Here is a 12,195-nt window from a genome sequence, read left to right on the forward strand (position 1 = left end):
TGTATCCGCCTTTAAGTTGAGCAATGCATGCTGTATTATCTTCAAACAAGACAGTTGGAGCTATCTTATGATCAATCAATCCACATGATGACAGAATATATTGAATCAGGCTCCTCAGCCAAAAACACTCGCGACTAGCTTCATGAATTGCTAGTATTTCAGCATGATTAGAGGAGGTTGCTGCTATTGTCTGATTCGTGGACCTCCATGATATAGCTGTACCACCATATGTGAATAGGTATCCTGTTTGAAATCTCCCTTTATGTGGATCAGACAAATATCCAGCATCTGCATAGCCAACTAATTGTGACTTGGATTCATAGGGATAAAACAATCTCATATCAACCGTTCCATGAAGATATCAAAAGATCTGTTTGATTCCACTCTAATGTTTTCTGGTTGGAGAGGAACTATATCTTGCTAGTAAATTCACCGCGAATGATATGTTAGGTCGCGTATTATTGGCAAGATACATCAACGCTCCAATGGCACCAAGATATAGTACTTCAGGACCAAGGATATCTTCGTTCTCTTCTTTAGGACAGAATTGATCCTTTTTCACATCCAAAGATCTTACGATCATAGGGGTACTCAAAGGATGTTACTTATCCATATAAAATCTTTTCAAGATTTTTTCTGTGTATGTTGTTTGATGAATAAAGATTCTATTTTTTGTATGCTCGATCTGCAGGCTGAGACAAAATTTAGTCCTTCCAAGATCTTTCATCTCAAACTCTTCTTTTAGAGTTTTTATAATTATTGGAATCTCTTCAGGAGTCCCAATGATATTTAAATCATCAACATACACAGAAATTATAATGAATCCAGATGCACTTTTCTTTATGAAAACACATGGGCAAATATCATCATTCTTAAATCTGTTTTTGGCCAAATACTCAGTTAGACGATTATACCACATTCGTCCATATTACTTTAGACCGTATAAAGATCTTTGCAATTTAACTGAGTATAATCCCTGCGAAAATTCATTAGATGGTTTAGACATCTTTAGTCCTTCATGGACTTTTATATAGATATCCCGATCTAATGAGCCATATAAATAGGCTGTTACCACATCCATTAAATGCATATGCAGTTTATGATATGCAGATAAACTGACCAAATAACGCAATGTTATCGCATCCATTATTGGGGAATACGTTTCTTCATAATCTATACCGGGCCTTTGTGAAAAACCTTGTGCCACAAGTCGGGCTTTGTAGCGCACAACTTCATTTTGCTCATTTTGTTTTCTCACAAATACCCATCGCTATCCAACAGGTTTTACATCTTCATGTGTACGGACTACAGGTCCAAAGGCTTCACGTTTTGCAAGTGAGTCTAATTCAGCCTTCATGGCTTCTTTCCATTTTGGCCAATAATTCCTTTGTCGACATTCTTCGACTAATCTTGGCTCAAGATCCTTACTTTCATGCATGATATTTAATGCCACATTATATGCAAATATTTCATTGACAATTGTCTTATTTCGGTCCCATTTCTCTCCTGTAAAGACATAATTTATCGAGATATCATTTTTATAATTTTCAGGTACCTGAACGTCTTCTGGCGTTAAAATTATATCAGAATTTTGGACAACTGTAGGTGTCTTTACTATGTCTTTTTCAACAGGAATAGTATTTACCTCTTTTCTCTTTCGAGGATTTTTATCTTTGGAACCGATAGGCCTGCCACGCTTCGTGTATTTGTTTCAGTGGCTATTTGTCCTACTGGGACATCAATTCGAATTGGGGCATTTTCCGTCCTGCCACGCTTCTGGTGTGAATTTGCTTCAGTGGCTACTTGTCCTACTGGGACATCAATTCGAATTGGGACATTTTCTGCTGGTATATAAGATTTGGTTATCCTCTTTGTATCGGAAAATGTATCAGGCAATTCATTTGCTATTCTTTGCAAATGTATAATCTTTTGAACTTCTAGTTCACATTGCCCTGATCGATGATCTAAATGCATCAACGATGATGCATTTCAATTAAGTTCCTTTTCAGGAAGCTTATTCTCTCCCCCTAATGTTGGAAATTTTGATTCATCAAAATGACAATCCGCAAACCAGGCTTTAAATACATTTCCCATTTGTATCTGAAGATACCTCACTATAGAGGGAGAATCATATCCAACATATATCCCCAATTTTCTTTGGGGTCCCATTTTGGTGCGATTAGGTGGTACAATGGGAACATATATCGCACACCCAAATATTATTAAATGGGAGACATTTGGCTGTTAGCCGAAAGCTAATTGTATAGGAGAGAACTGATGGTAACTCGTTGGCCTCAAACGAATAAGTGCTGCGACATGTAAAATAGCACGCCCCCAAATCGAGGTTGGGAGATTTGTTCTCATAAGTAATAGTCTAGTAATCAATTGGAGGCATTTAATAAATGATTCTGCTAACCCATTTTGTGTGTGAACATAAGCTACTAAATGTTCAACACTTATTCCATTAGCCATACAATAAGCATCAAAAGCTTGGGAAGTAATTTCACCAGCATTATCAAGGCAAATTACTTTGATTGAATTTTCTGGAAATTGTACTTTTAATCGAATAATTTGAGCCAGTAATCTCGCAAACGCCAGGTTGTGAGAAGACAATAAGCACACATGTGACCATCTCAAAGATGCGTCTATTAAGACCATAAAATATCTTAAAGATCCACATGGTGGATGAATAAGTCCACATATATCACCTTGAATTCTTTCTAGAAATTCAGGGGACTCAAATCCAATCTTTACTGGTGATGGCCTTAAAATTAACTTTCCCTGAGAACATGCAGCACAATAAAATTCACTAGTTTTAAGAATCTTCTGGTTCTTTAGTTCGTCCATGAGAGTTTTCAATAATTCTCCTCATCATGGTTGTTCTCGGATGACCCAATCTATCATGCCAAGTTATGAATTCATTTGGACTAGTAAACTTCTGGTTTACAATGGCATGTGATTCAATTGCACTAATCTTGGTATAATATAACCCAGATGAAAGTGAGGGCAACTTTTCTAATATAACTTTCTTATATGAATCATGAGTTGTGATACATAAGTACTCATGATTTCCCTCATTCATAGTCTCAATATGATATCCATTTCGGCGAATATCTTTAAAACTCAACAAGTTTCTTCGAGACTTGGTAGACAATAGTGCATTATTTATTATGAATTTTGTTCCTCTAGAAAACAAAATTATAGTTCTTCCGGAGCTTTCTATCACATTGCCCGAGCCAATAATAGTATTAACATATTCTTCTTTTGGCACAAGATGGGTAAAATATATATCACTTTTAAGAATAGTGTGCGAACTTGCACTATCCACAAGGCAAATATCTTCAGAATATGTCCTTGTCATTTTTCTTCAAAAACAAATGATAATTATAAAATGAGTAGAAGTACATGCACAGTCAAATTATTCACATGAATACTTAACAAACACATACACATATCAAACTATTCCATCATTGATCAAATAGCCAATATTACCTTCAGAATCCTTAAAGAAATTAGATACATCATAATGAGCGGTAGAATTTTCATCATTTGAAACAAAATTTGTTTTCTTTTCTTTGTCATCCCTTTTTAAGGATGCTTGATAAAGATCAACTAGGTACCTTGGAGTACGACAGGTACGTGACCAATGTCCCTTTCCACCACAACGGAAGCATTTATCCTCAATTGATATACTTTGCCCATTATTTCTTTCTTTATCCCACTTCTGGTAAGATCTTTCTTGTGAACATAATTTCTTTTCCTTCCATAATTTTTCTTGTTATCAAAATCTTCTGGGGTTAATTGCCGTATTTACTTCAGGAAATGGGGCGGCGCCAACTGGGCGTGCTTCATGATTCTTTAAAAGTAACTTATTGTTGCGTTCAGCAACAAGAAAGCAAGAAATTAACTCAGAATATTTTTAAATTCTTTTTATCGATACTGCTGCTTCAGGAGCACATTCGAGACATGGAAAGTCAAGAAAGTTTTTCCTTAACATATCGGGTTTGAGGAAGTATCACATGATTGTAGCTTTCTTCAAAGTCTTTCCACATATCTGCAAGATCTTTTAATGTGGGATATTCATTTTTCAATCATTCGTCAAGATGACGATGAAAGAAAATCATGGCCTTGACTTTTATCCTTTTGGGATGTATTATTTTCAGTCTCAATGGTATCTTCAAGATCCATTGAATCAAGATGGATTTCAACATCTATATCCATGATAAATAATTATTTCTAAATATATCAAGAGCATTATATTCAAGATGAAAGAGTTTCGACATAATAAAAATTTGTTACCTAGAGTCTTCTTAAAATTTGATCAGAGTCTCGTGCTGATAACGTGTTATAAAATAATTAAATAAATAAATAAGAAAGAGGTAACAAATATAAAATATGAAATATAATTAGATAACTCTAGTAGTAATATTCACTACAATTACTATTATAAAGGAGATGATATATATATAAGTTTCGTATATAGATAATAAAGAGAAGATTAATGTGTTATACACTGAGGTTCAACCTCTATTTATACATAAAATGAGGCTTCATTTTTCACTGTTATTAAATGTAATGACATTGAAAACTTAACATTTTAATATGAAAAAAGATGAGCCACCTATGGTCATCCACATTATTCTTATCGCAACATTTAACAATTTTCATGAAATGAGGCTTCATTTTTTACTGTTATTAAATGTAATGACATTGAAAACTTAACATTTTAATATGAAAAAAAATGAGCCACCTATAGTCATTCACATTATTCAACATTTAACAATTTTCTAAGTTCTTATTCTTAATCTTTACTATGGTGCATAGTAATTTTCTTTTCTTTGTAATTCTTAAGTACGAGTAATTTTAAATGAAAAAATACTAAAATATATATTTTTTTAAAAATCCTTTATTTATTTTTGTAATTAATATATTTCTTAACATAAAAAATATAGGCCTATTAGCTCAGTTGGTTAGAGCGTCGTGCTAATAACGCGAAGGTCGCAGGTTCGAGACCTGCATGGGCCATTAAAAGAAATATATTAATTATTAAAATAAATAAAGGATTTTTTAAAAAAAATATGTTTTAGTATTTTTTCATTTAAAATTACTCTTACTTAAGAATTACAAAGAAAAGAAAATTACTATGCACCATAGTAAAGATTAAGAATAAGAACTTAGAAAATTGTTAAATGTTGAATAATGTGAATGACTATAAGTGGCTCATCTTTTTTCATATTAAAATGTTAAGTTTTCAATGTCATTACATTTAATAAAACCATAGGTGGCTCATTTTTTTTCATATTAAAATGTTAAGTTTTCAATGTCATTACATTTAATAACAGTAAAAAATGAAGCCTCATTTCATGTATAAAATATATTTTTTTTTAAATCCTTTATTTATTTTTGTAATTAATATTTTTTTTTAAATCCTTCGCATTATTAGCACGACGCTCTAACCAACTGAGCTAATAGGCCTATATTTTTATGTTTAGATTAATAAATCTTATTGTTCATTAAACTTTTCAAATAGTAATCTACTTATCACCTTGAACTTTTGGCTTAGCCTTTCTTCTAACTCAAACTTGAGTTCTCTTGTTTAAAAATCTTATTTTACTTTTCGTCTAGCATTCTCATAAAGGTTTATTAGCAGTTTTAGCACCTACTTTGTTATTATTAGTTTATTACATAATAGAATATAAAATTTATTTTAGTTAATATTACATTTTATCTAATAATAGAAAAAATGATATAGAATGAATTTAACAACCTGTCATTTGCTTGTAATTTGATGACACATAGTAAAAGAAATTAATAGCTGTATTTGGCGTTGGTTATAACCAAAGAAAAAAGATTGATAAACATTTGCAAAGAAGAAAAAAAACTTTACAAGAAAACAATATTACATTTAGGGTAGGGATGATCTAAGTGAGAAACACCAATTTTTCTTGTGGTGGCTGAATATTTAGTAAATGGTTGATGAACCATTTAAATAATTAAAGAACCATTTAATTTTAACCTGAATCCATATTATTCTGAAAAAGATCTTAAATGCATTAAATAAACTGACGTTGATATATCATGCATGTAATAAGGTAATATAATAGTACAATACGAACTTGAATTATATGAGAATTTATTATGAATGTTCAAATTTTTACCCCTCATTAATAAGATCCTTTAGTTGTGCATCACGCTTAAAATTCAATACAACATCATCCATTATTTTTTTCAAAATTAGGAGTGTGACTGAAATTCGAGATCTCTAAATAAAAATGGAGAGATATCTTATTTGAACTATAATTTATTGGTATGGCATTATCTATTATTATACCAAGAAGATTTTTAAAATATATAATTTAATGTATTTTTCTGGTATAATCCTTTCTAAAAATAAATACTGCTCTATTTAATATATATATATATATATATATATATATATATATAACACGTAAATCGAATTAAAACTCAATAAGTAAATTAAAGCAAATCAAATGAGACTTCAACTCGAGACCTCTAGTTGAAGATAGAAAGACTATGTCATTTGAACTATAACTTACTAACCTGGACTTTGAACAATACATCAAAATAACACACTACATGAAGAAGAAAAAAAAAATCACAATTGAGCAATGCTTCTAATAGCATTTAAACTTATGAAATTCAACAAATAATGGTTCATGAATTTCATGTTCTTAGCGGGAATCATCGTATCCATGTACTCTGCATTGTAGGAAATTCTTAAACCAAGTTGCAGACAACTTTGGATATCTTTTCTGGCCATTCTTGTAATCTACAAACACAATTCCATACCTCTGAGTGTAGCCGAAATCCCATTCAAAGTTGTCCATTAACGACCATGCAAAATATCCTTTTATGTTTGCGCCTTCACTGATCAATATTAAAAAATAGTTTCCGAAAATAATATTTTAGTTAACTTTTAGACACTCATAAAATATGTAGACAAATAAGATAGATGATTTTATTAGGAAGTTATGTAAAACAATATATTTAAGATGAAATTATGAAAACTTATGTACAGTTATCTTCATATAAAAATAATAGTTAAAAACAGTTATCTAATTTCAATTATTCTTTACATAAAAATAATTGTATATGAGTGTTTATCTAAATTAAACCCAACTAAGTTAATTATCATAAGGCACATTAATTCTAATTACATTATTGCACTTACTTAATTGCAGTTTGAATATAGTAAAGATGACTATAGAAGTAATCAATTCTGCTTGTATCATTAAGAGCTTCTTCAAGTGATAGTGAAGGATCATTGGATTCCTCTGTTCCTATATAAATTAAATGTAACTAAATCAGAATACATTTTGTTAATGATTTTTTATAAGATCAATAGTTGGTGTGGTGTATATAACTAACTATATATTACCATTTTCAGTGATGTAGATTAAAGGGTTATTGTAATTTTCTTTAATATAGAGCAAAAGTTCTCTAAGTCCTTCTGGATAAGCACCCTGCCATGATACACAATTACCTTTTCATCCTCAGATCATAAAGCCAGTTGAAATTAAGATTGAAAATGCAAATAAAAATATACATTACCCTTGCACCCAACTGCACTCCATTAGGCTCAGCTGTCACAATTTCAATTATATCATTATATTAAGGTATGATGACATAAATGTTATATTAAAAGTTGTCAGAAGAATTGGTGTTACATGAAACTGATGAAAGAATAACAAGAGCATCAGTGAGGAAACTAGGCCTTGCATCACTTAATTGTGGAGCATCAGTAGCATATTTGGCAGTGTAGTAATTCAAACCAATGAAATCAAAGGATCCTCTTACAAGCCTTGATTCATGTGAAGAGAATTTTGGTAATCTACTTCCCACCAGAGACTTCATGATAACTGGATAATCTCCTCTTGTCAATGGATCCATAAACCTGCACTCTCATTCTTAGTTTGATTCAGCTTTCTTCTTGCAATGAATTAAAATCACAAAAAAGCTACCAACAATAGTTTTGATGTAAACATGTAGTGGTAGAGGCATACCAAGATTCCAGAGAGAATTCGGGTTCTATTTCTAGAGGGCGTGTTTGGTAAGTAACTCAGGACAGAAATGTAGATAGTGAGACAAAAACAAGAAAGAAAAATTGTGTTTTTATTCACATTTTTACTATCATTAATAATTTTTTGTCTTCAAACAAAGATACTTTATGTATTTTTATACTTATTTCCTTCTCAATATCTTTTCATTATATCTGTATTTTTATCGTAAGATATTTACTAAACCAGGCCTAAAACTCAGTATTTCAGCTTTTGTTTTCTCAACAATCATTTTTGTAGGACACCTATTTTCTTAATCACCACAAGAAAACACTCATCACATGCAATGAATAATGACTTGTTCTTGTAACACAAGAGTTTCTCAATTGCTATATACTCTTGTTGATTTACACAAAATGATTTTTTAGGTTCCTAAAGCATATCTACATACCATCCAAGCATGAAATCAAGGGCTCTTTGTGCAGCAAGATGATCCAATTTTGTATCATAGAGTGGCAATATCCAGAAAGAATTTATTGCTATCCCTATCTTACCCTTTTGAGTTTCCTACACACAAAAAAGAAAATGAAGATTTTGGTCTCAATACTAGTCTTAATTCAGGTTGATCCATTTTCATAATACAAATAAACATAACAAAACCTGATACTTAGTCTTGTAGATGTTAACAGCAGCTGCATGAGCTAGTAACTGATAATGTGACACTATATAAGGTTCAGTGGCAGAATCACCACCAGTGCAATTAAGGTTTTGCCATGGTGAACATCTTCCAGGTGCATAAGCTCCATTTGCGTAGGCGAATTTTCCGATAGACCATGGCTCGTTGACTGTGATCCAATGCTTCACTCTGTCTCCGAATTCCTTAAAACAAACCTCAGCATAGTCTCGAAAATCATCACTATAAAAAGGAAAAAAAAAAAAGAGGAAAAGATTAATGTTAAAGGCATGCTGGCAAATCTTTTGACAAATATAAGTAAGAAATTTGAATTACACTATCTTAGGACTTAAAAGGCCACCATATTCATCTTCTAAGACTTGAGGGATGTCCCAATGTAAAATAGTCCCAAAAGGTTGAATATCTGCATTGAGTTCCAAATGGAAGGTACTAGTATCATATTTTAGGCCTAAATTATTGAAACAGAACAAGAAAAGCTTGAATTAAACAATCAAATATTTTAGCCACATATACAATATGATAACCTTTAGCTAGTAGCTCATTGATGAGGTTATTGTAATACTTGATTCCTTCCTTGTTTACACCTCCACTGAGCTTTCCCTCTGCAATTAACCAAAGGATCTAACGTTTAATTAACTTAATAATAATTAATGAACATTATAATTAAGAGTTAATAGTATAAATGATCTCTAAAAATATCACATGTAAGTTAATTTGGTCTTCTAAAGATCAGAGACCTCAACAGGACCAATTTAAAATGTCTTATCTTTCGAGTACTAAAATGACACGAACCATTTTGACTATTAACTCTTACAATTATTTTGCAAACTTAAAAGTAAACTAATGTCCTGTTTCTTACTTGGTAGTATTCTGGACCAAGAGATGGAGAATCTATAAGCATCCATGTTTAAATCCTTCATGATCTCAACATCTTCCTGCATTAGCAATGTTTTTCTTTTTTCAGAAGAACCAAAATTATTATGCCTAATTTCTCTGTTCTTGAATTGTTACATACAAGCAAATGATTCAGGTGATTTGAAGTACTGCACCTTGTAGCGATGATATTCATCGATGGCTATGTCGCCATTACTTCTATCAGCTATCTTTTCTGCCATATGCATATGCAGAGTATAATATAAGCAATAAGAATCTATGAACTAAGAGTTCTATATACAACCTTGTAACTCAAAATAATCATAAAATATTTTATTTCATTCATTTCACTCTGTTTTCAGAACTTCCTTTCCATGAATCTAAAAATTTCTATCTATGCACTCATATGAAGAATCAAGCGCACCCAACAATAAAACTCTTCTTTTTAACTTCTTCATAAATTAAAAACAAAAGGGTCAAATATTATCAAATATTTTAAAGCAGAATAAAAAGACCTGGATAATTATGAGTGAAAGTATCCCATATAGATGGTGTTCTGCCATCTATATCTGCAGCACCTTCATACTGAAAATAAAAATATGCATAAACATTGATATACAGCACCAGCATATAAATTAAATTAAAAAAAAAAATCAAAGTTTCACAATACCTGATAAGCAGATGATGAAGTCCCAAAAACAAAACCTTCTGGAAAACTGGCTCTGTTGAGAGATGTAGTAGTGGTAACACCATTGTTGAATATGATTGCAGCTTCAATGATTGTTGAGGTAAGAATCAGTGAAGTACTAAGGAGATAATGCACAGTGAAATCCATAACTATAGTGTTGCTTATTTGGTCAACTTGTTCAGTTATAAATTATTGGGAACCTTATAATATACCTCTTAAATAAAGAATTCAATTAAATATGGTTCCTATGAATATTAGTTACTTTTATTACTAGTAGGAAATAAAAGTCAGCACCAATTTTTGTCCGATTTGTCTATCAGACTTAAATTTAAGATATTGTTTAATATAAGTAAGTGTTAAATTACAATTATTGCACTCTTTGCAAAATATGTAGAAGTATAATAGTAGTTAGGAATTTAGGATATACAATTATACACGATAGACTAAATAACTGGATAAATTTTAAATTAATGACAAGACATATGGATAATAAAATCTTCTCTCCAAGTAGGCAATATTATTAAACCCTCTTAAAATATATTTAATATGATTTTCAAAACACTTTAATAATTACACTTTTTTATTTTATAACTTATAAGTGCATTTTTTTTTTTTTGATGATGACTACTAATAAGTGCATTAGAAATAGAAGAAATTGCTCTAAAAGAATGTTAGGAGAAATTGATAAATAAAAAATATTTTGTATTAAAATTATTAAAAATTATTAGTTTATGTAATATTTGCCTATTTGAAAAAAAGAACCAAGTTTTACTGCAGATAAACAACTGTATTTTAATTTTTTTATTTTCATTTTTTTTCTAAAAATTTTTTTCTTTAATTCGCATTTACCTATTGAAAAAAAAAATCTAGCTGTGCAAATATACACTTAAATTCTGCACTTGAATAGTTGAATTCTGTAATTCTGCTCTTTGACTTTAGTTACTAAAATTTTGTAATTTTGCATAAAATAATACAATTATGCACCTAACAATAAAATATCAGACCCATCAATGTGGCAGAATAGTAAGCATTTACAGCTTCAATGGTGCTGTCTTGATCCCTTCCTTAGATGTGTATAGATCAAAACACCTACCTTAGATGTGTATAATTTTTTTAGTTCAAATTATGTTCCCCTCTTAAGCTCATGAAATCTGCCATAATAGGATGGAATGAATATCCCGTTTGACCTTGACAATTATTTTAAATTGACAACAAAGTTTTTAATAAAAAAAAATATATATATATATATATTGTTTTTAATTTTTATTTTTATAGGATTGATTAGTTTCTATATCAAAAAATATTGGTCTTTTTTGACATAAAAATTAATAATCTCATAAAAATAAAAATCAAAATTTTTTTTAATAACCTCGTTATTTTTTGAAATAATTGTCGGCGTTTAAGATTTTTTTCCAGAAAGAAGCATTCTCGCCTAAGCTCCACACCCATAGGATCAAAAATTCAGAATTAGGTGATTTGGTCATTAATCAAAGGGGGGCCAAAAATTAATGTGACCTAATAAAAGAACCAAACAAATGATAATATCATTTCAAGAAAACCAATCTCATCGATCAGCAATCAAAGGCAACCTTGTATATTTCACAATAAAAATAGTATCCTTATTTTGGATTTAGCCTCTATAAATATACTAGTATATCTTATTATTTTATGTAATTCATTAATTATATAGCAATAACATATTTTTAAACTAACTTTAGTTAGGATAACTTTATATTGCAGAATAAATTAAATTAAAATATAAGTGAAAATACTTAATTATCACATGCAGAGCACAAAAATTTATACTTACTTTAAAATAAATGGTGTACTGGTTTATTTTAGCTATGCTAATTTCAGATTTTTACTTGGCCATAAATTAATTTCTAACAACTTTAAAGGTTTAATTTTATAACCATCATGGC

General features: G+C 30.3%; 1 protein-coding gene and 1 non-coding gene across 3 annotated transcripts; one reads left to right on the forward strand and one right to left on the reverse strand.

Moving 5' to 3' along the window:
• Positions 1-4,951: 4,951 nt before the first annotated feature.
• On the forward strand, positions 4,952-5,025 carry TRNAI-AAU (transfer RNA isoleucine (anticodon AAU)). The gene has a single exon. It is a non-coding gene; the product is annotated as a tRNA-Ile (tRNA).
• Positions 5,026-6,517: 1,492 nt separating this feature from the next.
• On the reverse strand, positions 6,518-10,508 carry LOC112801839 (beta-glucosidase 12). Of its 2 annotated transcripts, none has more exons than XM_025844783.3 (13): positions 10,256-10,508; positions 10,101-10,170; positions 9,762-9,820; positions 9,572-9,647; positions 9,237-9,314; positions 9,028-9,115; positions 8,679-8,934; positions 8,470-8,585; positions 7,689-7,915; positions 7,573-7,604; positions 7,400-7,484; positions 7,193-7,301; positions 6,518-6,888 (listed from the first exon to the last, which is right to left on the reverse strand). In XM_025844783.3, the coding sequence occupies exons 1-13, from the start codon at positions 10,418-10,420 to the stop codon at positions 6,693-6,695; spliced, it is 1,557 nt and encodes a 518-aa protein (XP_025700568.1). In that variant the 5' UTR covers positions 10,421-10,508; the 3' UTR covers positions 6,518-6,692. The 2 variants fall into 2 exon arrangements, with proteins under 2 accessions (XP_025700568.1, XP_072093531.1); XM_072237430.1 differs by having other exon boundaries at positions 9,728-9,820; positions 10,256-10,483.
• Positions 10,509-12,195: the final 1,687 nt, after the last annotated feature.

Source organism: Arachis hypogaea, chromosome 5 (assembly GCF_003086295.3).
Source record: "Arachis hypogaea cultivar Tifrunner chromosome 5, arahy.Tifrunner.gnm2.J5K5, whole genome shotgun sequence".
Taxonomy (NCBI): domain Eukaryota; kingdom Viridiplantae; phylum Streptophyta; class Magnoliopsida; order Fabales; family Fabaceae; genus Arachis; species Arachis hypogaea.